The 27469-nt window shown below is 47.3% G+C and overlaps 1 protein-coding gene across 1 annotated transcript; it reads right to left on the bottom strand.

Annotated features, from left to right (window-relative positions):
• LOC119462462 (juvenile hormone acid O-methyltransferase) lies at nt 1-26489 on the bottom strand. The gene is made up of 4 exons (XM_037723811.2): nt 26145-26489; nt 15833-16130; nt 11485-11653; nt 1-222 (listed from the first exon to the last, which is right to left on the bottom strand). The coding sequence occupies exons 1-4, from the start codon at nt 26420-26422 to the stop codon at nt 47-49; spliced, it is 921 nt and encodes a 306-aa protein (XP_037579739.1). The 5' UTR covers nt 26423-26489; the 3' UTR covers nt 1-46.
• Between the last annotated feature and the right edge of the window lie 980 nt (nt 26490-27469).

The raw sequence follows: 27469 nt of genomic DNA, 5'->3' as shown, positions 1-27469 counted from the left end.
CACTCCCCACGCAGAAATGTTCAAGTCATGTTTATCCACGCTGTTCTCAACACTTGTGTGGCTTCTGCGCGTGAACAATGCTGAAAGTGTATCTAATGCTGCATTCTTTTCCGAGAACGGAATGTGTCCTTTTCTGAAGCAGGTCGATCCATAAATCCCTGAGAGTAGAGTGCTTCTCCGGAGGCACTCCGTCGTATACGCGGAATGAAGACATGAAGGCGTCTGCGCAGAAAAGGACAGCACATACAAGAAACTTGCAGGTAAAGTATACGAAAGCGTTTTGTACCTAACGGAAAGATAACCGACATTACAAGGCCATCCACGGTCGGGAAAGACACGTCGTGAGTATCTGTTCCAATTTACTCCATCAGCTCTGTAACGAAATATCCTCGTTATAGAGAAAGGTCGTCATTATTGAGCTGTATAGACGAATGGCTTAAATAGAAGTGAATCTGTAAGCTATTACCATAAATTAAGCTAATTCAAGCACTTTAATACTAATAATCTATTGTACCTAAAAGTACATAAGGATTTACAAAAGTGAGTCAGCGAAGCACCTTCTCCATTAGAACCCCTGCGGAAAATGGACACTTTCCTTGAAGAATGGTTCCCTACTTAAGCAAGCACGTGGAAGCAGTAGGCATGCTACGTGTGCTACAATGCTCCCCCTAGCCTCATTTCCTGGTCGTTACACTAGGGCCAGCAAGGAACTTACGTGGCCCCTTTAGTAAAAGACTCGACGCATATGGCATCAGCGGTAATTCAAGCTATCTCGTTACAGCCTTTACATAAGCATTGAATTTTGAGCAAAACAGAAAGACGCACACTGACTTCCCTGCATGCATGCTTTTATCAAAGTAAACCTCCTCCCTCTCTCTGTATGTGCGCATATGTGTGTGTATATTTTGGGAAAGTAATTATGGAAACGTCAATGTACTTTGCTTCAGATTTCTTGGACTGATGTCCTAAAAATGCCGTTAGTTCTAGAATTTCTGTGAGGCAGACATGACTTCACTACTGCTCGACTTAGATCCAATTCAATTCACTGTTAGTGATAAAGTGAATAGCTTGAAATGTTCATTACTGTAATTTCTGTAATCAGGTAACTGAACGCTGCTATTTGTCGTGAAAGTAATATGCGTTTCTTTAGCTAATACACCTGAATTGTGCTACATGTTCTATGAATATTTTCAACCGATTCTCCAATTATAAAATGCAAACACTCGCTGTATATCCGTTGCGCCTGGCTGCCTGAACAGCACTTACCAGTGTTGCCTTCACCGGTTCCGCTCAAACTACCTATCCGCCTCAGAGACGCGAGTCCAGAAAATCGCGCCTGCCTACCGAGCCTGACACATCGACAAGTCGCTGGAGGTAGCCAGTGCCCCTTGTGACACGGCACAGGCAGCCACTGTACATCATTTGCTGCGGTCGTGCCCTCGTTTATCGGCACTGTGATAAGGTTGTCATGGTGGGCTACCAAGATCGGTCGTTGCTAACAATGGCTGTATCCTCTAAGGATAATTCGCACTAGGCCAACACGACACCGATTTTGGTCTGCCGACTGTTGGCGACAGCAGTTTACAGGACGGAAAACGCTGTGGTCAACGGTTTAAAGGTAGAAAAATGCTGTCGCCAACAGTCGACCGACCAAAATTGGTGTCGTGTCGACCTAGTGTGAATCCGCCTTTACAGAGCGACCACCGCTGACCGAATAGCTAGCAATCTGCGGCAGGCTTCTGATTTCCAAGAACAAGACAATGTACTTAATTTCGACACCCATTTGGAAATCCCGTATAGTATGCGTTCTTTTAGTTTATACTTTTTAATAAGCATTACTTGCGCTTCATTTTGACTTGGCGCTTCATTTTGTAATTGACTACAGAAAACTTCGTGAGAGGTCAGCAAATTACCAGTGCGCATTAAGTCTCCGTAAATGGATACTTAGGAGAAATATGTAATGGCGTCAGTTGAGTCCATTACACATGCACATTATCAGTTAGGCCTGTCTTACGATGAGCAGAGGATTGGAAAGTGAGGAATAGCGCAAGCGCAAAACAGAGCTGGCGATGCCACCTTTAAATTTTCTCATCAGCATTGCTTGAAGTCAGGGATACTGGCAGCCTCCAATCATCGCGGTTTAACTCTACTAGTAAAGAAGGGTCACATTGAGTTTGGGAGTGGGTACTGCCAAATTTGGGGACATTTTCTCCAAGAAAAAATTCTAAATGCCCAAGCACAACGATTGAGAAAACAAACAAAAAAAAACAAACAAGAGAACATAGAAATTGCCGCAATGGCGAAGGTGCAGAGATGAGGGCGTGAAATATGAAACGGGAAGTGCTGCCTCTGTATGTGCTAATATTGTACCCTATGTATTCATATACCGGGTATTCAAAATTAAGCTTTACAAAATTTTAAAAAATCACCTGTGGCAGGTAGCAGAATCATTTCTTATCGTTGAGCTGGGCTATTCGAAGAGGTGGACAATAGTAGCACCAGAAATCGAAACACATATATTCAAATAAATAACAAAAATTGACTAATTAACTTCTTACTTAACTTACGACACATATTGCAATGTACGAATTGTCGCCGGTGAGTTTGCAAGACGCATCCACTTGAAATGACTTTCAAGGATGACACCAGCTTCGAGATATTGTTTCCCAAAGTGTGAGACGAAATACATGGGCGTCCCACTTACTTTTGTGCTTCAGTGTATAAAACAGCATTTTGGTAAAAAAGTAAGTGGAACAAGAGTGCCTTTTTACGGGTAGTTTGATGGCGCATATCTGCTAACTGGTGTCATCCTTGCAATTCATTACAAGCGGATGCGTCTTGCAAACTCACCGGCGAGAATTGGTAAATTGCGATATGTGTCGTAAAGGAATTAACTAAGAAGTTAATTAATAAATTTTTGTTGATTAGTTCATATGTTTTTCGATTTCTCGTGCTACTAATGTCCCTCTCATCGAATAAGCCAGCTCAATGAGAGGAATTATGCTACCTGCCACAGGCGATTTCTAAACTTCGTAAAACTTAAAAATGAACACCCTGTATATGGCAGAATAAGGCTATGTAGGCATGCAGGTTCATATACTACAAATTGCGGTAGTCATTTGAACTGCTATTGTTCTTATATTTATGGCACATTCAGTCAGTCGCTTTCGAGTGCTCTAGAACGCGATTTACATTTGGCCGCTCAAAATAGAGCGCTAAGCACACATTTTGCGGTTCCTTTGAGAGTACTGTGCTCTAGCTCGGAGCGCCTCGGAGGCGCTCTCAACTCAGACATGGAAGCGCGACCGTGACCTGACGGAGTTCCGGACGCGTTATTGCGACCGCTTCCGTTGTTGCTGTGTTTGCAATGGCAGCTGCGCAATAGGTGTGACGAGAGCTTTTCTAGTACTTGCCTGAGTGTCGTGCGCACGCTTGAAGCTGCTACATAGTTATCTGGGGACTTTTGTTGGAGGCTCGCAAGAGCTGGGGACTTTTTGCTGGGGATTCTATGCTGGGTATTCTTGCGTTTGATGTGCGTATTTGCCTCGGTACTACGCAGGATAGCCCCCTTTGCGCTCGTGTAATCGCTGCTTAATGAATGAATGGACTTTTATTTCCCTTTTTAAGAAAGGGGAGGGGCCGGGCGGGAGAGAGGGAGGCCTGTGTGCTCCAGTCATTAGCACCTTCTGCTGCCAGACGTCCGCCTACCAGTCGTGGTAGGCCTCCGCTACCTTCTCAGCCCGCCTCAGCACTCGGTCCTGCAGGGTGAGATCGGAGCTGCGAGGGTGGGATCGGAGGGCCCGTTTTTACGTTGGGCTGCCCGCCCGAGCCCGACCAAAAGCTTTATGGTGAAACCCGGGCCCGGCCCGGGCCCGGAAATAATTTATGTTACACGCCCGGCCCGGCCCGCCATCCTTTACCTTAGGCCCGAGCCAAGCTCGAAACCGGCCCGGGACCGAAAAAGATTACCGAGCGGCACCAGAAAAAAAAAATAAAGAAGAGAATGAAAGGAATTTATTTTCAAGGCATAAATATATACGTGTCAAATGCAATTATGAACACCATTTGAGCGGTCTGAACACATATACCAGCGCGCAAACTAGGACGAATGACCCTGCCGAACAGTATCGCCAGCAGTCTCCAACGGCGCGACCTTGATCCGGCCCAATGCACTTCTATCAAAGCGCCGCCACAGTATTTTTCCACGTCGGGCGCCTCGCTGAAAAGCATGCGCCGCCTCAGCCACTCGTCCCACTCAACCTTATTCTAGTACACTATTAACCCTTTTCGCGGCGATACCGTGGGCGCTGCCATGTTTGATCACGTGGTGACGCGTCCATTGCTTGCCTCAACTGCCTCCGTTGCCTCTGTGTTTACAATGAATGTGTATGACGCCGGTTCGGCTTGGCAAACCTCTGTTTCGGGAGATATTGTAGACGGTGACTGGTTGGATGACACGAAGCTTTGGCCACAGCTTCAGAGAACATGTAAAAGCGCTTTCGGAGCTGATTAAGCTACGTCCAAAGAGCGCGAGCATCGTATACGATGCTCGCGATTCCAAACTATCTGCTCATGAAATGAATCAGGATTAGTGTGTCTCGCTCTTCGATCTTTCTTTGGCAAACATTTTGAAGCAGTGGCTTGTCATATTTCCGACTCAGTGAAGTTCCTCGGTGCGGCCACTATCTGATTATTTTCTCCCTAATCGCTCGCGGCTGTGCTCAGTTCCAATAGATTTGTTCTTGCTGCGTACAAGGCTTGAAACGTAGCTGTTTTGTACATTGTAATATCTTGTATATATATTACAGCTAGTAACTCGCTTACTCTTGTTGACCGTCACGAAACATTCAGCTTCGACCATTCGTGCGCCTCGGTGTAGTCTGTCATTTATTGTGCGTGTACAGTGCGCATATATTCAAGCGCACGCCCATTCACTTATTGATATGTCGGCGATAGAGTGGGCGTAAGTTTTCCTGCCATTTGGGACATATGTGTATAGATAACGTGCGCGAAACTTACTATGACAGGAAGCGGAGCTACTCCCTTTGTCATTGTTTAACGAGTGGTACTCACTCTTGCCGACGTTCTGGGGATCAAGCACTTTCTTTGAAGGTTAGCGATCCAAGGCTGGTGGATGAGCAAATTTCTGTATCCTCGAGGAAAGTCGTACATCTCGAAGAACCGGTAACACGTTCGGACAGTTGCAGCAGCGGTCCGCGAACTTGGCCACACAGATTCATTCGATTCCTTAACATGCCAGTCGCTATTTTTGCAGCCAACTACTGCACACGTCTTCAATCCTCATGGTTCAATCTAGCATGATTGGAGCACAGTGTGTTAGCGAAAACTCAGTTTCATTTCCGACAGCTGATCGCACAGGAGCAAGGTAGAAGCGGTAATGGATTCGTATTCGTGCGCGGTCGCTGAGGAGAGGTATGGTGCGCCGCCGTGAGCGCCATCTCCTTTCTCTACAACAAACTGCTCCGCGAAAAGGGTCGATAGCCGAAGCGCAGCCACGACCACTCGTGAGCGCAGCTGTAAATGGAGAAAGAAAGCTTCTCGTTCCTCCATGGTGCCGCGTATAGGCTCCGTACTGTGAACAGTGGGCGCTACAACCCAATACGGCAAAACGCCGTGCAGCGCCAAAGGTGGTAGGAATGGGAAACACTGAGACGGCCGCTCGGAGCCCGCGGCAGCGACTGAAAATGTTTCAACGCGCGCGTGACGTTCCAAATGTTGCGTGTGTTGTTTTGCGGCTTTAGGCCGATAAGCTGTATTGAAAATTACTTTCGTGCACCTATACTCGATAAAGTAGACGAGCTGCATGTGGCGGGCCACGTTTACGACGTGAAGGAGACCGACGGCGCCGACTTGAAGGCGCCGTCGGTCACTCTCAGCAAGGGAAACAAGTGTACGACGTTTCCTTGCAGGTACGGAGAACATGCATGCATTTTTATATCAGCGAGTGGTTTTGACGCATAAGCGGAAGCGCACACGCTACCACCACTGATTGGAGGAAAATCTGCGGTGCAAGTTAAACGAAGACGAAGAACACACAAACAGGACGGGAGCTTGCGGCGCATTGCAACTAGCTCAAACCAAGATTATGCTACCGCGACGTTTTTTGAAAGAGAACAGTCCCAAATCGACATTCTGTGATTACACGTCGTTTTTGCTACGTTGCCAGGTATTCCGGTGCGTGGTCACAGAAATGTGCAACTGCATGCAGCTCTGGTATTTACAGTATTTAGTTCATTTCGTGGCCGACGTGCGCAGAAACGCATTTTTGCAAATCTATAAATGAAGCGTTTCTAGGTGTTGATTTTTCCTTTATTGGGTACTCCGCCGTTCACGAAGTGTTTGGAGCAGATCCTGCTCGTCTGCTTCGGCATCCACGGCGAGCCATCATTCTCGCCGAAGAAAACAAGAGGAGCATGATTGCGAATACTGCGCAGTTCATACTGACGACACACTGCCCTATGCATGCGGCCGGAAGCAAGAGCGCACATGCAGTAACCGAATGACTTCTTCACGAGACGGTAAAAGAGGCAAACACGCCACAAAGCGCTGACGAGAGAGAGTAGTCTAACGGCGGGCGCCACTTGGTGAAGGCATTTGAAGCTTAGATGTTACAAGCACCATCACTACCCCCAAAATCAACGCAAACCGAGTTTACTTACTTCGCTGAAAGTATCACAGAAAAACGCAATTTAACAGTTTATTACTGGACTGCAAGCATGCAAGCAAATCAACCAAGATTCGCGTGCAGCCTACAAGAGCATTTGAGGCGCAAATTCGCGCGTAAAATTTCGCGCTACGCAAGCTTGCTGTGCAAAACGTGCTCCATACACTTCCAACCGCGCTAAACACACAAATACAGTTGCAGAACCTCAAGCAGCTAGACCTGGCTAGACCTTAAAGCATATAGTTACATTGACACTAGGAAAACGCTGTTTTCACAATTACTTCACTCTTCGAACAGCAACAATCCAACTTTTTCGTCGTTCTTGCTCCCACGGGTGGCCAGGAAATCGGTACAATTTCACGCCAGGCTGGCCTTCGTGGCTGTGACAGTTTTTTACGCAGCTGTACCGGCACTTGTTCCTCTTCCTTTTCCGTACGCTTTCAGTCGATGGATCAGAATTAGTCGAGCTGAAGGATGACATTGTCTCAACGCGAGAAACGGCCGAACAGCACCAGCGACGCCGCGCCTACGAATACCCGCGCGCTTTGGCCGTCTCATTATTGTTGGTGGCGCTGCGACAGCTGGCGCAGCAATCGCAGCAACCTAAAGTTTGCCCGCGCGGCACTAGTGCCGCCTACTCCCCTGGCGGAAGGATGGAAGTGTCGAAGGTCGCCGCCAGGCCAGCGCGCGCCTGTGTTCTCTACGGCGCGAGCGACCGCGTGCGTTGTTTTCGGGACGGCGAGCGCGACCTCATCAACCAGGAAAGGTGGCACGCAATACTGCTGTATTGTTGATTGCCACAAGAGCCTCGAAAAGTCGAAAGCCGCCCGTGCACTTCTACAGAATTGCGGGGAGGTGGTACGAGGAGGACAGACGACAAGCGTGGATAACTGCAGTGCGCCGAGTCAAGCAAGTCACGTACTTTCGCATTCGCGTGCAATGTCACTGCCGCTCGATAAAAACGCCATAGTAATGTGCCTGTATTTAGCGCATGGCCGTTTGTTTAGACGTGTCGCGTAGTTGAATCGTACAGTGAAATCCACCGTGTTATCTTAGCGGTAAATGCATACGTGTAACGCCGCTAAGCTCGACGACGCGAGCTCGATTCCCAGCCACGGCGGCCGCATTTCGAGGGGGGCGAAATGCAAGAATACAGTTCTTGCCATGTACTTTGATTTTTGTGCACGTTAAAGAACCCCCGGTGGTCAAATTTATTCCTGAGACCCTCCATTACAGCGTGCCTCATAACGATATGCAAAGACTGGCTCAAGATAATTATATCGTTTTGCCAAACGCTGCAACTTAAATTCCTCGTTGTACAGGCAACAAATAGGGCCGCATGCTACTTGTCTTTTGTGTGGTGGCAATCCGTATTTAATGCAAGCTGCGGTCATCGCATGCGTCGGTAAGCGGCAGATCGCAAAGCAGCTGCCGAGACGCGCGCGTTATGTTTGTTGCTTGGCCATGCTTTCTGGGTTCACAATATCTAAGCATGTTTTAAAGTAATTGCCACCTTGTACATTCTTCCTGCTTCACTCTTCCCGCCTAGAATCTTCGTTTCGTGTAGTAGCCGGCTATCGGTGTGAGCTGACTTTTTCTGCAGCGGGGCAATCGCCCGACGAGAAACTAGATTTGCTTTGGTGAGGCATGTATCGCTAATTCATACGCTCGTGCTGCTGGTCCCAAGGTAATCGCTGGTTACCGTGACCTGGGTTCATTTCGCGGAGCAGTTTGTACGAGTGATTTCTCATGACCAGTGAAAAGATACCTTGCTCAATAATGCAATGAGTTTCCATGACTAGCATTGAATAAGGCATGATATACATTAAATATTTATACAGCATGATATAAGGAATTATGCACATATGTAGTACTTACATCGTTAATTAATTTTATTGGCTTATTGGTGCCTAATGCATGTGTTCTTTCTGTTCCGACAGTGCTGACGCCAATCCCTGGGAGCCAAAATGAGAGCAGCCGTGTGTGCGCACCCAGCGACCAACGAAACCAACCGCAATCGTCACCGTCTCTGCAAGCATGCATGACCGCTTTGTGCTCTATGGTGGCAATCCGTATTTAATGCAAGCTGCGGTCATCGCATGCGTCGGTAAGCGGCAGATCACAAAGCAGCTGCCGAGACGCGCGCTTTATGGACTGCACCATAGAGAAATAAAAGTGACTAAATAACAGAACTCGGTGTGTACCTCTAATTCGATGTCGTATACAGTCTTGTTGGACACCTCCGACACGCACTTGGCTTTCACTGTCACCATCACCGCCCTCAATTTTTCAACACCACACACGTGTGGAAGCAGACGCTCCCCTTTCTTGAGGTTGCCGCCACGAAAAAAAAACTGTTGGCGTCGGCAACCGTATTGAAATCGCACTGCAGTCTTTGCGTCGCTGTTCAGCAAGCAGGCGATCTGCCGCCGTCGAAAACGGAGCGCCTTGAGCACGAGCAGCGAAGGAAAGCGCGGGATGAAACAATGTAAACAAAGCGGAGACTGCACCGCGGAGCGACCGCGCTGCTTGAAATTTCCACATTGGGGGCGCTGTCAGGAGGCGCAGCAGCGCCTTCAGGCGATCGTTTTCTCGTCTATTGCGCTGCTGCTAGGCGGCTGGTTCAGAACATGCGTGCTAGGGAGCCTAAATGCAAGCGCTGTTTGCATGTAGGCTCCCTAATGCGTGCAATCATGTATGGACGCAGTGCCATATTTCAGGCGCGTGACGAATTATCGTATTTTACCAGTCATCGTTTTACCAATTCGCCTATGAAGAATCAGCAAGTCGCGAACGCGCTTGCACCGCGCTGAAAGCATTAATTACATTGATTTAGGTAAGGAATACAATGGCATCCTTTGGTTTGAGGCGACTTAGGTCTTTCGGGACTTTTACATTCTGATCAAACAGCGCAAAATACGACGGAAGAAGAAAAAAAAATGTCACAGTTTCGCCCGAAAGGGGAAGCATCAATTGCGATGCAAATTAGTAGAGAGATATTCGGAGTAGGGATAGTTTTATCGGCTGCATAAACTTGGACACATTCGCTTACTAACTGAACTAACAAGCGTGGTGTCAGCGCGCACAAGTAAACATGAATAGATAACACTGAATGACCGCAGACAACGACTGACAAAACGCTGGCAGCAAGCGCAGCCGCCGCAGCGGGAGAAGGTTCGTGCGGTCTATCGCTTCAACGGAAACTGAGCGGCGAATGCACAGAGCATAGAAAGGTCGGAGCCGTGTTGAGATAAGAGACGGTGCCGGCGATCGCCACAGCCGGGAAAAGTACGAGCGCAGTTGGCAGAGTAGAAGTTGCCCCCCCCCTCCCTCCCGCGCTGCCTTCCCGCTTTCTTGCTTTCGCGTGGGAGATTGAGTGGTCAGTTCCCCTTGCGCCCGGTTGCAAGATGCGCCTTTGGTGCCGCAGCCGAGCGTCGTCCCGCCTCCCTCTCTCCCTCCCATACCCCCACGGCCTTTGGCGCGACGGTCGCGTTTGCTTTTCGCCGTGCGTTCGCTCTCCGTGATAGCGCGCGTCCCCCCGCACGCTTTCGATCGCGCATACGGCGCGTGGCGACAATTTTATCGCCCTTGGACTTTATGCGGGACCTCACGGCGACGACGATGGCAGAAATCCGGTTGAAGTGTCCATATAATTGATGTCGCAATAAAAGGAAGTACACATGAGTAGCACTGCTAGCTTCCAGCTGCGCCGAGGCAACAGGTTTTTCCGAATCTAGACGCGCGAGGATAACTCGCTGCACGTTACATGCACACCACCAGAAAGTCCGCGCCCGGCCCGGGTCCGCGTTATGTTTTGACCCGATCCCGGTCTGGGCCCGTGTCAAAAACCACATTCCGTGCCCGAGCCCGTGAAAAAACTGCCCTACCCGGCCCGGCCCGTGGGCCCTAGCCCGTGCAGTGCTCTAGTATGTACCACTGAGGCTTGGACCCTTTCTGCACTATCACCAGGACCAGCCCACTTTTCAGCGTGACACCACCGCCGACGTATGCGAGGCAATACAAGCTGCGCTTGGGAAAAAATTGTTAGGTCGTGAACATTTGGACGACGAGATGTCTGCGGCCAGAAACGTCCTATACGGCGGATTCAGCCCTGGAGTGGGCGCGCTCTCTGCGGCGCATCAGACGCAAAAGGCTACATGTATTTTAATGTCTAGGCATCAAAAGATTCTTGCTACGTTCAGGAATCTCTCTGCGAATTTTACGGTAAGAAAAGTATTATTACATATTGCGACAACAGTAGAACTCAGAGCTCGTCATTGCGTCTGTTTGGTTCTTTGTAGGCTAAGAGCAGTTAGAGAAGATTTTAGAGATAATGCAGATGGGAGAACGTCATGTGAATGGATTACTTCTATAAATAAAGGTAACTTCACAGACGGCAGCATAGGTAACATCAAGGCAGCTTTAATTGCTCATTTACATTCAGACGAACATCGCATTAGGCTTAAAACTGTTCATTTGTGTCAGGATCATTTCAACTATGTTTATACGCAAAAGACTGAGTATCATGGACGACATAGAAGATATTTACTCAATTTTCAAAAAGGTAACTCAATGTTTAAAAAACATTACATTTCAGAGTATAACCTCTAGGCTTGCATTAAGATTAGACACGCAGATAACTCTAAAGGGCTCGTTTCGGTTTCACATTTGTGTTCGAACAGCTTGAATGCAAGTTTTGCGCATGTTTGCAGAGTTGCAAATGCTATGCCGTATAAAGAAAAGAACCATATAGTCAAAGCCATGCACTCTTCTCGTTCAGTCACTTTTTTTTAACTTACCGAGGTAGTCTTCGAGGCGACGAAACATCCACCAGCTATTGTACCTTTGGTAGGCTAAACATTTGAGACCAGCAGCATAAACACTGTTCCTTGTGTCGGCCTCAAGTTGAACAGCTGATCTCATGACTTCACTACCATGCACCATCCCTGGAAACAGCTCTGTAGGATTCTGAACGGGGAATGGAGATATATAAATTATCAAGCCAACTATTTCTCACGCAATATTGTTGAACACACTTTAACATCTCTTCGATATGCTGCAGAACACAGACAATAACATTTACAAATAGATTTTTATTTCCGAGGTGTCGTCTTGGGTAAAATAGGAATGTCTAAACCCAGCACATTTACATTTTTCCCATGATCTCGCCGACATTTTCAACACCTAGGCAATCAAATATTCTCTATAGATGAACGAACAGAGCAGAAGCAGCGTAAGCCTCAATTTGTTCCGTGGATAAGTGCTCCGCAATGAATTCCTGATATTTATGCAGTATACGTGGCATCGAAGCGAAAAAAATACGCAAATTTCAGGTAAAACGAAATGTGTGTTACTTGAGTAATAACACTGGTGTCCTATTTTGCGGTACCTCAGCATAGGCCACAGAGCCACCTCTTTATTAATAAAACTTATTCATTCATTCCGATATTTTTGAGCGTATCTCTTCATGTGACGCCAAAACAGACTTGCAAGTGAGTGCACAATCACATGCAGCATCTGAGTGTCCTTAGCCTTCAAGGACTAGAAGCCACAGGTACTCAGGTCAAGCTTACAAATCCGTCCTGGTGGCTCTGGGAACATAGTTTTCTGAGAATTAGATTGTAGGTGCGATTCGCGGCCACGGTTGCCGCATGAAGCTTGCTTCTACACAGGCCAGTGGTCATTTCGTCTATTGTCTTCCAAATAAAGCTGAGTTTCGAATCATCAATTACTTGTTCCCTTATTCTGTGTTCATCTTTTCTACGCGCTGTACCCTTCTGCTTCAGTAAATATGTCACCGCGTGCATGGCGTTGTTGCTTACGGTATGTTGTGACGTCTTGGCCAGTAACACTTCGTACTGCTCAAGTAGCGAGAACTGAGAGAGTTGTGATAAGTTCATCGAGTTAGCCCGCACCAGGGCAACCTCTTTGACGGGATTCAAATGCAGTTCAAAAGTCCAAATTCTTAGGCCGAGTGGTGGAGCAAAGCACGACATTTCCGGGACTGTCTTCGTGTCCGGTGTTCGGCAGGCGGTGTGGCTGGCATACAACTTGCTTTGTTTGCGCAATCGTGCTAGACTACGGACAACCTCACAGAATTCCTTTGGAGGACTGTGCTGCCCTCGCTACCCAGAAAAAGATAGCTGAAACGAACCTGACACGTGTCCTCATGCTGGGAGTTGCGGAAGAAGCCGAATGTTACAAGCATGTTCTATGGTTGGGACCAAGTTCTGCCTGGAACCGCATTTGAATGTCGTGGAAACGGTTACAAGGGCAAGGGCAGTCTAGTCGCGGACTGGTGTCCGAATATCGATATTGCATGAGGGAGTCCATACAGGCCATTGTTAAGTCTGACGACCGACAAGGACGTCATGGAAGGACGAAAGGTCTGGTTGATTGATTTGTTTCCAATGAACTTAGGGTGGTCGCTGATTTGTCGTCATGCCACAAGGCATGTTTGCGGGTAAAGCGCTCGAAACACTGCAAAATTACTTCAAGCCATTTTCTTCAAAAGCGTCTATTGTTCAGAAAAGTGCCCTTGCTTCGCTGTCATACCTAAAATTGAAACATGTGTCGGCCGCTGTCAAGGCAGCAGAACTCGGTCAGCTTGAGTTCTCTTTCTGCAAGGACCCACAAACCTGACATTCCTTTCAAACCTATAGTTTTGGAGCGTGACTCGTAGCAGCATGCTGATTGTGCCAATTTGCAAAGGCATTTTGAATGTTTAACCATTTCGAATCCTTTTCTAGTGGATAATTCGCGCCAAGGAGTCTCATTTTTTAAAGATTCCAACCCAGGTACGTGTAGCGCTTTTAGCACAGAAGCTAAGGACCTATTATATTCGCTTCCTCATTACCATTTAATGACGTGCGCTACAGTAGTTATTGCGGCATTCGCGTCGGATTTTTTGTCGAGCTTCTGTGCTTTCATTTTGCTTCAGCTTCTTGCTTGAGGGGACAGTCTATGTCCAGAATTCTGGTATCTCCATTGGCTCAAGGGTCACTCCAGTTTCAACATTTTGCAGTGCAACATTTTCTTAAACTAGGTTGAACGTGACCCTTAATCCGACTTATCGGGCTTCGTATCGCACGTGTTGCGCGATGTTGATGGTTATTTGATTTTTGTAAAGGGGATGTAAAGCCAACGCGCTTGACTGGCCGATCAAACTTTCGACTGATGTTCGCCGCTACCGTTGTACTTTGAGTGTAGCCTGTTTTCCCTGTACTCTGAAGACTAAACTTGGAGTCGAAATTTTAAGTCATGTTCGGGAAAAAGAGTATAAAAAGAAGCAAACGCACGTGAGCTGTGAAAACTGAGGAATGGCATTCCTTGCGATATTAGGTTTGATGTATGGCGTAGTAGGACGTTCCTACATGACTAAATGTGATTCTACGTGACGGTCGGTTTCGTCACAACTCTCACAGGCCACAGAAGTTGTGTTTGGGGAGTTCACTTTTTGTTTACTTTATTGGAGCTGAAAAAGCCTACTTGAAGCAGTGCAGTGAAGCCAACTATCTCTTGAATTAAACAAATTTTATGGGTGTTCTGCAAATAAATGTATGGTTAGTGTATTTCAGCCATTTCTTTAGTGTGCCGATTGAATCAAAGCACTTAAAAATGACATTTTGAGCACTGTCATAAGCACTTTCACTGGAACTTCAGCAGATAGACAACGCTCGTGATTGTCTCTTCCTTTAGAGCGCAGCTCTTAGGCGCCCGCTCCCGCCGCGAGCGTCGGCGTTCCCGTCGTAACCGAGCGAACGAGCACAGCGAAAGATGAGAGCGAACGCGGCGCGCAGCGGGGGATGAAAAACAGCGGCGAGAGCGAACAGGCGTGAGAAAAAAGAAAAGCGAAGAGGAGGGTGCAGCGAAACCACCAGGCGGAAAGCGCGAGAGAGGCGCAGTGCGTCGACGATGGCACCAGAGTAGCGTCCGTCGTCTAGGAGGGCTCTTTTTCTTTACCTCCTACTCCCCCTATCCCCTACGACGCTGCGCCGTGCTCCCTTATGGGCTGCAGAATTAAGCGTCTCTTCCTTATGTTTAATAAACACCTCCTCCTCCTCCGTCTAGGAGGTCTCGGCGGCGGCCTCTGCGAATCGCCCCCACGCATCACCCACGCGCTGGCTCTCGCGATCTCCACATTGGCGAGGCAGTCGCGCCACACTTCGCTCCGTTTGCAACGTGCCGCACGAGACCGATTGTCCGCGCCAACGAATATATCGCCAAATGAAAACACGTATAGAGCTTCGCTCACATTGCGCCTTAGGAAGTATCGTAATGATCGGTGAATTTTTTCGTCTAGCTGCTGCGCAGTCACGTCATGAATATTTCGTAACTGAAACATGAGTAAGTGTTATTGTACAGCTTTCAGCACACTACTGAGAAGACTAGACTTTACTGCAGGTGTGAAAATAATCTCATCATAGAATACTGTAAACAGGGGACACGGTAAGGCGTTGCAAGAAACTAAGCAATCGCTCTTTACAGCCTTCTTTTCAGTACACAGTTCTCTGAACATAACAGTTACCTCAACATACTGATGAAATAAACGGATGGAGATTGTATGTTGTGGTAGGGAAGACAACTGTTCATTCATTGCCATATTCATTGCTATATGTATTCATTGCATGCAATGCTATATATACAATCAGCAGATTATATATAGCATTGTACCAGTGTAAACAAAGTGGCAGATGTTACAGAACATAGGTAATGCATGACTTTTTTTTAATATATCTGCATCCATAATGCTCGTATGGCCGCTGTACGATACGGTACCAAACTATTACGGCACATAACGTTTACAGTGAGCACAACATCGGCTGTGGAACATTTTAATTATTTATAAAGCGACTGACAATAACTGTCTTGAGTATGTAGAAATGAACTTGAATAGTGTTACCTGAAACAGTTGGCCGTTAACACATGTGAAACACACTTAAGAGGGGGTGCCAAGTAAAACATAAAACACTGGGCACTAACAATAAGACCATGAACGCCACTGAACTGAACAAAATGTCATCTCTTTCTTTAGTAAATGCAGGCCTCACTGGAAGGACTACAATTTACGCGGTTCAGACTCCCACACACCTAGGGCACTGACGCTGGACTTCCCAAAGGTTTTTTTTTTTAACCAGTCACACTCACGATCATCAATGGATTCCAGTCTTCCATCCGGTACGCCTCATTCCAAACGTCGATGGCGTCCGCTCGAACGATGGAGAGCACCAGGCACTCGCCTCCACGTTTCAGCAGTTTGAAAATGTTGCCGTAAGCCTTCGCGATGTCCGCCACGTAGTGGAAAGTAAGGAATGAGTAAACACGATCGAAGGCACCATATCGTTCCAGGATGCTCTTCGGGTCATGGCATTCAATGTCCAGGATGTCGTACACTATGCGTTCGTGGCTGAAGTTCTCTCTGGCGTAGTGCAAGGCTTTCTCGCACCTCATTGGGAGAAAAGAAAAGCTATCAAACTTATGTAGCCACCATTTTCTCAACTCGAGCTTTGTAAAACACACAAAGCAACTCTAGAAGAAAATGCATTGCTAATCTGTAGTTTACTATAAAACCACATCGTGCAAAAGAAATCAATAAATAAACTGGAACAGGATGCCACCTCACATGTGTTCTCGTAACACGGGTTTAAGGAATCACCCGGCTGGCCATCGACGTTCCAAGATTGAAAACCTACCCTATTTAATAAAAAATAAATAAAAACATGCATGTCCGATAACTCCCTAATCCAATAATCCCATATAAAACGTTGCATATAGAATTTTTGGATATGGGAGATATGGGACGTAAGTTTTTTGTTTTTTTTTTCAGTATGGTATTGTCTCTATACCTACGTCAAAAACAAATCTGACACGTATATTTCGAGGCATCAACGAGTTATGAACTAATAAATGCGTTTTACGTTGTCACGAAGAATGGCAACAGAAGGCTCAAAATGAGAAATAAAATAAAGAAAGCACCCTACCAACTTTCGGAGGAGGATGGGGCCAGCTGTGGGTGGATCTAGCTTTGAAAGGCACACCCTCTGTTAGAGCTACAGGTATTGTACCTCAAGAGAAGCGTGAGGATATTTAAATGGTGAAGCGCCAAGTAGAGCCAGGTGCGAGATATTACGTATTTTTCATGTAACCAGAAACAACAATACAAAATGGGAAAAATAAGCGGGACAGATATTTTTTTCCTGAAAGGGACACTACGCGCATTCCTTGAAGAGGCGAAAAAAATTACACCATCTTCCCGTAGGGGAACCCTGAGTAGTATGCAAAGCAGCCATGGGGTCGACTCAAGTTTCCGTTAGTTTTCAGATCGGCCTGTCGCCGCTGCCGTTTAGTGGCAGCGGCTCGAGCCCTCGTCACCGCGGCGCTGTCCACGGCGCTGACACTGGCGTTGACGCTGTCCGTGGCACTCATCGCGGCGTTGCGGGAGGAGAATGAGAGGACGAAGTGAATGATGATGAGTGGGCGAAGCACCGGGGGATCATTCGGGCAAAATACCGGAAGCGTTCTCCGGAAGCCGGAAGCTGGCTTCCGGAACCCGAAGCGGAACCGGAACGGGAAGCAGAAGCCGGCTTCCGGTTCCGGAAGCCGGAGCTTGGCTTACATATAATATACATATACATACAAGGAGAGGAGGAGGATGCGCATGCGCAGTGCGGGTGTGGACGCCGCACGGCGGATGGAGGGAGGGACACCAACATGACGTAGCGTGCGCGCGCGCTCGCGTTACGTCAGACTATAAACTGCCCTTTACTTATGGCCAGAAAGCAGACGCCGCATTCGACGTAACATTGTGTGGCTAAAATATTTTCACGAGAAGTACCTTCGCGACAGCATTCGTTGCGAAGGTACTTCGTCGAGAAAGGCTTCGTCGAGAAAGGAGGGGGGTTACCCGACGCGTGCCACAGTGGCCAGGGCACAGCGCTGGCGAATGCTGTAGAAGAAGTGAGCTTAATGCTCTTGAACGAACTTGACCAACCCACTCGGGCGGCACTCCACGCAAAGCAAAAGACACGAACCCGTACTTGCATGAGCAACAAGGGGGCTTTTTTTCCAGACTGGTGCTGCCATACGTGTGCTGGGGAAGCGACCACCAACTGTAGTGCATTTCGCCGAGTGTAAATCGACGAGTCCTCCAAAACATACGCACGTCTGCAAAGTGAACTGGGATACACGTTGCTATCATCCAGCACAGACTCGAATTCGCGCCAACCTAGGTCACTCACGGCAGTTTATGGCTCATCAAAGAATGCAGCGAAGAAAAGGCAAGCGATACCCAAGGGTGCATATGGCAGCTGACCATCGTAAGGCATTCGACTCCGTCACAAACTCCGCAGCCTCAGCCGTCATCGATTCCGGCTGAGGCTGCATCGATTGAGGGGCTCCGAGTAACAGTTGGATCTCCTCGCGTATGACGTCGGCAATCGAAGCCACTTGAGGCTGTGATGAAGGAAACAACTTGGCCGCGGCGGCCGCATTTCGATGGAGGCGAAATGCAAAAACGCCCGTGTGCTTGCGTTGTAGTGCACGTCAAAGAACCCCAGCTGGTCAAAATTAATCCGGAGCCCTCCACTACGGCGTGCCTCATAGTCAGAACTGGTTTTGGCACGTTAAACTCCAGAAAGAAAAGAAGGGAGCAACTTCTGAAGCTCCTGCCGTACTAGCGCTATGATGGTCTCGCGCGAGTAGTCGGTGGCCCTGTGAATGAACTCCGGCGCAGTTTGTTGAGACCGTGCGGCGGTTGAATTGTCGGTTCCGCATTTCCAGTGTTTTATCGGTGCTGGTGGCGTCGCCAAGAAACTCCTCGACAGTTTTCGGTGGGCTTCGTATCATTCGGGCGAACAGTTCTTGCTTGACACCACGCATGAGTAGGCGAACTTTCTTCTCGGACATTTCCGGGTCGGCATGGCGCAATAGGCGGCTCATTTCTTCCGTAAACATGGCAACATTCTCGTTAAGTAGCTGCATTCGGGCTTCCAATAGAACTTTGGTCCTTTCATTCCAACGACGCTCGAGAATGTCCGCAGGAAGCTACTGCTGAACAGGTACCACGTTATAAGGGTACTCCCGGTTCTCGAACCATCTCCTTGCACCATCTTCCAAGGAGAAGTACAGGTGGCGTCACTTATGCTCAGAGGTCCAGTTGTTGAAGGCCGAGATTCTTTCGAAACTCTCGAGCCAGGTTTCCGGATCCTGCGACGAAGCTCCACGGAAGGTAGGTGCTTCCGGGGCTGTTGAAGCACTATGAGGGACACTGGGGCTGCCCTTGTTGTTGTTGACTTGGCCACGATCTTCCTGGTCGTATCAGGCACAGGTCCGTGCTCCGGGGGCAGTCCTTTCAGCCTGCGGCTACCTCGCTGGTCCTTGGCGACGTTGGTGTTGTCTTCGGGCTTGGACCGCGACGTTGTCAGGCCGTTCGATACATGAACGCACAAGCACCTCCATCAGATGTCACGTGATAGCGGCGGTGAAGAATACAGCAGGAAAACTGAATAAAGAAACTAACTTTTTATTGGGCCCACCAAAATAGGCTACTCTCAAATAACAACGATAGCGGCGAACACGGTCGGCGATCATCGAAGTCTGATCAGCGGGTCATGCGCATCGGCTTTTATAGATCACTCATCCAAGGTTCCTTTGTAATCACTTATGGCCGCGTGGTTTCAAGAAACTACTACACAGTTCGCGTAGCGCATGCAATCTGATTATACAAGGTTCGGTGAGGACATACACAGCACATGAAATCAACGATAACACTTGCTAAAGTTGTAAATCATGTAGGCAGGTCTTACGTTGCGTGATAACGTTTAACGTTGTTTAGCCGGTGAAAGCGGTCACTGAATATAAACAAGTACACGTGTCATTGTCATAAGCGTCATCCCTAGACGTCATGCCCTCGTCGTCATACCAGGTGGTGGACAGCGGGGCTAGTTTCGGTACTGGCAATAAAGCGTCGCGATGATACTGGTAGCCAAAGGAAAATTCTATAACTTTTGCATGTGTGGCTCTATCTTTTCAACCTACATAGCAATGAAGTAAAGTCACGCAATTGTGTGTACAAATAAAATGTGATTTTGGCTATTTTTCCTTTTGATATGATATATGTTATGTAGTCGCCTCACTTGTTGCGTCAACGGCCGGCGCTTTGGCTCTTATCGCTTCGGCTGCCGTTCCGTTCGTCTGCTCCTGCCGATCTCTGCACACATGCACGCCTGTGCCTTCTACTGGGCGCCTCAACATTTTGTTTCTGTGGCGGTCAGTGGCTCCAGCGATCTATCAAAAACAGAAGAAAGGCCACAAGACGTTCCGCGCGGCTCTGTGGTTGGCCAGCACGGAAGGGACAGAAGGGCCACTGTTTTCGCTTCCAAGAGAATGAAAGGTCAGCACGCTTTTTATGCAGTGGGTATGCAGCGAATAGCCGCTAACCATATCGAAGCGGCTGTAAGACGAAAAGAAGGGTATTCCATACGCGGTATATTTCTCTGTGGTGTGTTAATATATTGAAGTTACCTGTCGACAGCAGCTCCTGAGACGAAGTGGGTGCTAGCTGACCCGCTGACGGAAATTGCGTTTCGTTATATCTCAGGCGACTGCTGTTCGCTTTATTGAATAAAAAGCTGATTAATTATCTTTGCTGAAGATCCTTGAGTGCTTGTTGCACGGACGAAGGGGTTAAGGTAGAGACTTGCCTGTTCTTGGTTAAACATTGAAAGTCACCTAGAGCTTCACAAGGTGCGAAAACCAACTGAAGGAGCGCTGCGCTAGTGCAGAAAGCACTGCAAGCGCCGTTTTTTTTTTTTTTTTTTTTCGCGTTTGCGCTACGGCGTCGGGTGCGTTTTACGTTGCGTAGCGAAATGTACCGCGAAAAAAAAAAAGACGCCTGCTTGTCTGCTCTTTTTTATCGAATATTGATCTGCGATGTGCGATGATCGCACTTATTAACTGAGAACTATGCAAACGAGCAGATTTTGTTCAGAACGAACGAATTTACCTTCGGATCAAGTCGCGCTGGCACGTGATGCGTACGAAGGTGCTTACGTCGGCACTCAGCGCACCACGTGTTCCAGTTTTTCCGGCAATTGCTCCCCCTGTGCAAAACAAATTCCTCTATAGTAGGAAGTGCTCATAGACCGTTGACCATTGGCTTACAACTTTTGGAATGATCGTCTTCCAGTAATAGGCATTCTGCAGAACTAGGAAAACAAGGAGTATACAAAAAGGTTGAACAAACTAATCCGTCAGTGCCTTATTGGCAAGTGAATAAGAAATTCATTGATCAATATAATTTAGCTGTAAGAAACTGATCAGTGTTTTCAGACAGCTGTTGAGAAAGCAGCCTTACCAAACCTGTCACTCAATATAGTAGCAATTAAAATAAGAATTTGGATTGTTAAACTTTTGTGCCATATTTTTAGCATAAATCCCACAACAAAATATAAGAGTTCACGTAGATGATTTGAAAGCACTGTTTTGCGGAAAGAGTGCTGAAATTTCTTCCTGCAATTGCGTTGTGTGTAAACATAAAACTTATTAGTTCCATTTTTTTCCAGACCACAGCTCCAGCACGGACAACTCCACCTGGTCTGGCTTCGAGTTTGCGAAATGTGCTGCCTTCAGTCTTTCAACACGTCTCGCTTAATTATATATATATATATATATATATATATATATTGCATGAGGAATCACAGATAACTGCTGCAACCAACGATTTGCGTTGGCAGGATTGGCTCATGCAAAGTAAAAAAAAAACTACTTTTGCTATACTGAAATTCTAAGAAGCTTTATGTGGGGGGTGTACGCCTATAGAATGTGCCGTTTGTATTGTACATGCGAAATACTCAGGTCTGCAATATTCGTTTGTGTATTATATCTCTTGCTGTACAAAAGTTGGTAATAAAACTGCAAAATAAAGCACATTTTACTGCCCGTTATTGTCCTGCCAAACGCAGTAGCCACCTATGGCATGGTGGCTCATGTATCATAAAGGAATAGGGTAAAATTTTAGCAAACCCAGCTGTGCTGCTAGCGTTTATTCAATAAATGAACCCCACACGCAAAAGGATATTGTCACTACAAAAAGAGGCCGAAAATGAGCGCTGTTAAAATAATGCAGACTATAGCAGCAAACGGAGCTCGTGCTAGTTGCCTCTTGCGTCTGCCGAGAAACTCGCACACTCGTCGAGCGGATTGCAGATAATCGGGATGGCCGTCTCCCCCTCACGCATCAACTAACCGTTTACATAAAAGAAGGCTTATTGTTTTATTTTATTTTTTCTCAGAAGCATAGCCTGCCAAGCACCAGGGGAGAAACTGGCGCTCCTGATGCAATTCCCGTTTACCTTGGGAGTATACCAGCTGACATAGCCGTGGTCATACTGCCTTCGCCAACGCCTGCGTTGTAATGCCATCGTTGTCATTGCGTCATTGTCACAAAGTCGCTGTTATGCATTCATTGTCATAGCATCGTCGTGGTGCCGTCTTGGTAGTTCTATGTATAGCCGTCACTTCACTTTCGTCATCCGACTCTTGATGCCGCCGTCGTCAAACTATCGTCTTCGTTACATCATTGTCATCATAGTCTTCGTGATACAATGTTCATCACGCCATCACCGTCATACACTCGTCGCCATCTGAATATTACTTCCACGCCTCCATTATGACACCGGTGTGGCCGCGAAGTCATCATACAGCTTTGTCATCGGGTTGTCATCATACATTCGCTGCTATCCCATTGTTCTCAAGCTTTCGTTGTTCCCCTTGCCGTCGTTATACTATCGTCATCATTTTAGAATCGTCACCTCAATGTCGTCGTGCCGCCGTCGTCATACCACCTTTGTTGTTTCATCGACGACATTATTTCTTCTCGATTCCATCGTAGTCACCACGGTGTAAGAAGATAGGTGCTCTGACGGCGCGCCCGCGCTGGGGCGAGAGAGCGGCCACTTCGTGTGACCGGAAGTGAGCGCCGCCGCTAGGGGCAGCACGTGTTCAGGAGGCCTTGGAGCAGCGGCGCAAGAGTGGATAGTTTACGACCCCCGTCAGCATTAAAACACCCATACCCAAAGATATGCAATTTTGCGTTATTCAGACGCAAAATCCTGAGCAGGTAGAAGGTTTCATGCCACTTACTGTCAAAATACCGTCATTTTCAACAAGAGAGAGACGCGTCGTCTGCTCGAGCAGACGGCGCGCTGCGCTTGCCGCTGCTCGCCGCATCGGAGTCAATCGGAATTTCGGCAGAAATATAAAGCGACGTTCCTCCAACCAAATAGAGTCGTTTTCAGCAGGCAAACGTCATATATGCATCGAAATAAAGCACCTATGCCGCGCGCGCCCATAAAAGCACCAGCAAAGCGACCGAAAAAGTGGCCCCCAGAACAGGTGCTGCCCCTTGCGGCAGCAGCGTGCGTAGAGTCACACTAAGTGGCCGCGCCTCGCGCCGCCATCGGATCACCTACCTGCTTCCACCATGGTAGCCACTGTGTCCTCACTATAATGACTATTCATACAGTTGTCATGACGTCATGCTCGTGGGCGATTTTGGCAAGCTAGCGCTATGAAAAAATCGGCCGATACCCGAGACAGTGTATGTCGTATATTACTGTCGTAGACGTAGCAACGGAAGCCTCAGAACGATCATGTTTTAAATAAACGTGACATCATCAAAACGTTATGTTGCTAAATTGCTTGCATGCTAATCGCTTTGCCGCCGAAATGTTTCTGCCGCCCGAACGTGATTCTAAACATATGGACGTAACTTTTTTTACTCGGGCTGCCTGAAGTCTGGCGTAGTCTGTTGCCGTATAGGCACTGCGATGTGAAAGGCCAATCTGTGCATCACTATCTTGTGGAAATGGTTGTGAAAGTACGCGATGTGTATAAGACGATTGAATGCGATGAGCTGTAATGTATACGTTTGATGCTTTAACAGATAAAATGAATGTGATATGTGTTCACAAATACCTATTTAGGCTAGTAACCAAGCTGTAAACGAAGAAAAAATTCGTGGTGCGGATCCAAAGCATCACGCTGCTGTACATGAACAGTGTGACAGGTTCGAATGCCTGGAGCGTCGGCAAAATTTAAGTTTCTTTAGTGGAAGAGCTATATATAAAATAAATGGCTGAGAATGCTAATCGCGTTAAATTAAAATATAAGGAGGAAACGTCGCTTGTTAATTTGACGTAGCACATCGACGACCAAGAACATGACAAAATGTATGGAGTCAGCAGCAAAGTCAGTCATTGATCCCGTTTCACGCTGCTACCCGGAACGTAGAAGGGTGGACGAGGGCGGTGTTAGTGTTTGGCTTGTGCCGTAAGGCATGACGGGCGGCAACTTCCGACTGCCGATTTCTAGGGTTGGGGAAAACTCAGCATCTCCACCAAGTATGTAACGCGGTCTACTTGCCAAGCCATAACAATACACAGACAAGTCTGTTGATCGAGGATTAGGCACTGAGTGGGCGAGCTCTATCGTCACGCAAGGCGTTGATGATGTGACCGAAGCACACACTCGTCTTCTTCGCTGCAATATGAATTTTATCTGCGCTTAGCACTTGGTATATGCTACCGTTTCGTTATAGTGAACTGCACTTTTAGACTCCTCGAAGTACATGAAATGACACACTTGAAACATTAACACTAATTAACATTCAAACTAATCCGTTTGCTAGACGTTTCGTCAGTATATTGAATGACGTACGGTTTGATAAATATGAGTGAACTGTCGGTTATGCGTAAGCACATTAGACGTGCGCACATAAGTGGTTGATGAGAGAATTACCATTCGCCTAGCTTAAGAAAGTTTATTGTTGCATCTAACTCTTGCAAATAATTAATTTGAATAAATCAAATTAGGGGGCTTTACGTGCCAAAATCGCGATCTAATTTTGAGGCACGCCGTAGCGGGGGACTCCCGAACAATTTGGACCACCTGGTGTTCCTTAACGTGCACCTAAATATAAGTACACGGTGATAGCATTTCGCCTCAATCGACGTGCGGCCGCCGTGGCCGGGATTTTATCCCACGACCTCGTGCTTAGCAGCCCAACACCATACCCACTAAGCAACCACGCCGGTTTCGCAATTAATTCAGGCAGCCTTTACTGTTCTGCAACGACGTTACTTTTCAAATAAGCTACCTTTTAACGCGACAGCGTTAAGGGCCCCGTGTCGCAGAAAATCCGGCGTCGGTATCGGCTTTGCCATCGGCGTTAAGCATCGGCGTCTGGCTGAAATAACCATGCCGAACCACATCATCCCTAACCACCCCTACCACGCAGGCCCTCCGCGTGGCGCAAGGCGTTAGTAACAAAAATTGAAGTGCTCAAGGTAAAATCCACCCGAAAAATCGTAAAGTACGACTTAACCACAACCTACAGGCATGATAGCGTCGGATTGCAATTTGAATATACGAGAAAAAAGCCTGATAAGCAGCCAGGGATCTTTGAATGCTCTGGCGTTCCACTCTTAAAGACGAAGGTTAAGAGTTCTCCAATTCAGATGGTGTTTCGCTGTACTTTGGTTCTAGTAAACATTCAGGGGAATGTTGAAAACTGAGCCTTCTTAAATTTTGGACACGCGCGCGCCTCGGGGCAACAGCAAACAAATAATAAAATAATAAAAAAAGGTCCCAGGGCCTTCACATTTCGATATAAGATGGCTTAAATTGCTCCTGTAAAAATATCTTCCCCGCAATGCATTTGTGTTTAAAAGTGAAACCGACTTGAAGGGGATCAGTGTAAGCTTGGTCTTTGTAAGCTGGCTTTCCTATGTTTTGTGTTGCAGTGAAGCCAACTCATAAAGAAAAATGTGATGCGAACGGAACCCGATAACGCAATCGCGTTCCACTCTTAAAGGCGAAGCTTAAGCATCTCCATTTTTTTATTATTATTATTCAAAATGGCAACAAGGCCGCACGTGAAACGTCACATAGAACAAAGTGCCACCAACGATGACGATGTAAGCCTTCTTAAGGACGAATGCGAATGAGACTAGGAACCTTGCTGGTCATATAGGATTCTTGAACTACATTTGTATATTCTGTGGCCCACAGCGAACGCACGTTACTCACGTCGACTTGATTTTGAGTAGACAACTACAAGTTGTTATTCTAAATTGTTTATCTCTTGTAAGGTGGCAGTCGTGAAATACCTTGCTTGCTTCATATTGACTTTTTTCTCCCATTATCATCCCCATTGTGACCCTATTTCTTCCCTCTTCCCCTTCCATTATGTAGAGTAGCAGGCTAGATGCTCCATTTTCTAGTCGACATCTCAACATTTTCCAATCAATAAACTACTTCTTTCTATATTTTATATTTTATCAATATACAGGTAATCACAGCTGTAGCAGATGTCAGAAGGCTGGAGCCAATGTCAAGCGCATCAGACGTGATTCTTTGCACATTATCACGGACAGAAGTATAGTTGGTCACCATAGCTTACCTGTCGACAGCCACGATACGGCGGCACGCTGGTCGCATATGGGGCAGCAGTGTTTCCTTCGTAAAGCTTCCCGGTCCACAACCCACGTCGAGGTACTGAGGCTCGGCGCCGGCTCCCATGGCCGCGGACGGTGCAATGCGAACCGCGTCGAGAGCCCTGAGGTTCTCGACGAGGACCCACGGCTTCAGCACTTCGTAGGCAGCCGTGTCAAGGTGCCATGTGTGCTGGAGTCGTGCGAACCCCTTCGTCACTTCTTTTGAGAGGCGAGGCACCCACATTCTTGTGCTCGTTGCAGAAGGTAAAAACGACCTGGCGACGAGTGGTGATTTTGTATGAGCAGCTCAGAAAGGCATATCGCAACTGGGACGCTAACAGAACACCTAAATGCCTATCGTAAGCTCGTACACATGCGCTTAAACGCCAATGTCACGTCGACCGTCAGTGAGATGACAGATAAAAGAGTTAGCAGATTATTAATCAGCGTTAGCTGAGAACTAACCTTGGGATGCGCATCTGTAGGGCGCTTTGAGATTTCTGCGACGATGGACCACTGTTTTTCTGTAGTCACTGGCCTAGACCTAGTCTGAGGGGTAAAGAGCTTGACGATCGCGTATCTTTGTTAATTCGTTAGATTCGAATCAGCGAAGCCAGCACAAGCGTTTATCAGCGCCTTCGGCAGCTCACGAAACACCATCTACAGGCTTCGTGTTAGGGTTGAACTTTTCGTCTTTCCTTTAGACAGTTGAGTTGAAAAAAAAATTATTCGAGGACGCATCTCTGCTGGACCACAGGGACTCAGTGACTCCACATACACAGGAACGGGAACAAAGCCTGTGTGCGTACAGATGCTCGCAGAGGGCGGACGTTAGACCAAGTCATAACAGTGGGGAGGACTGTATTTCTTTCTATTGTTGCTTTATAGACACCATCCAAGACGCTTCAAAACGATGTGAGGCATTAGCTTATTTGAATGCAAAGTGCCACATTGAAACGGCAATGCAATGGCTCTTGCAAATTCTATTGCGTTACACTCATGACAGTCACCGACGTGTGATCCAAGGCGCCCCAGTTGAATATTTTAGAAGCTGTGGCCTCAGAATTCTATTGAGGTCCGGAAGGCTCAACGAAGAGTGTACACAAACTCAATTCCGCTAACAATCTTGCTCTAAAAATGCTCTAATTAAAGGCCCACTATCATATACTATCAATGTTATCTTGGCCAAGCCTTTGGACTGGTAATTGTCTAATTTTGTTATTAGCAGTCTTTAAATAGCGCCTCAGCAGACGACGTGTGCATCTGGCGGTGAGCGGTAGGGATGCGGTAT

The sequence above is a fragment of the Dermacentor silvarum genome, chromosome 8 (genome assembly GCF_013339745.2).
Source record: "Dermacentor silvarum isolate Dsil-2018 chromosome 8, BIME_Dsil_1.4, whole genome shotgun sequence".
Classification (NCBI taxonomy): Eukaryota; Metazoa; Arthropoda; class Arachnida; order Ixodida; family Ixodidae; genus Dermacentor; species Dermacentor silvarum.
The sequence above is the reverse complement of the archived record's forward strand: the minus strand, read 5'-3'. Positions and strand labels throughout refer to the sequence as shown.

Excerpts from the sequence above, each read along its gene's own strand:
- LOC119462462 (XM_037723811.2), bottom strand. The coding sequence starts at position 26,422 with ATGTGGGTGCCTCGCCTCTCAAAAGAAGTGACGAAGGGGTTCGCACGA. Across the intron at positions 16,131-26,144 it reads CGTATCGTGGCTGTCGACAG|GTGCGAGAAAGCCTTGCACT; the intron begins GTAAGCTATGGT and ends TCTCCCAATGAG. Across the intron at positions 11,654-15,832 it reads ACTGGAATCCATTGATGATC|AATCCTACAGAGCTGTTTCC; the intron begins GTGAGTGTGACT and ends TTCCCCGTTCAG.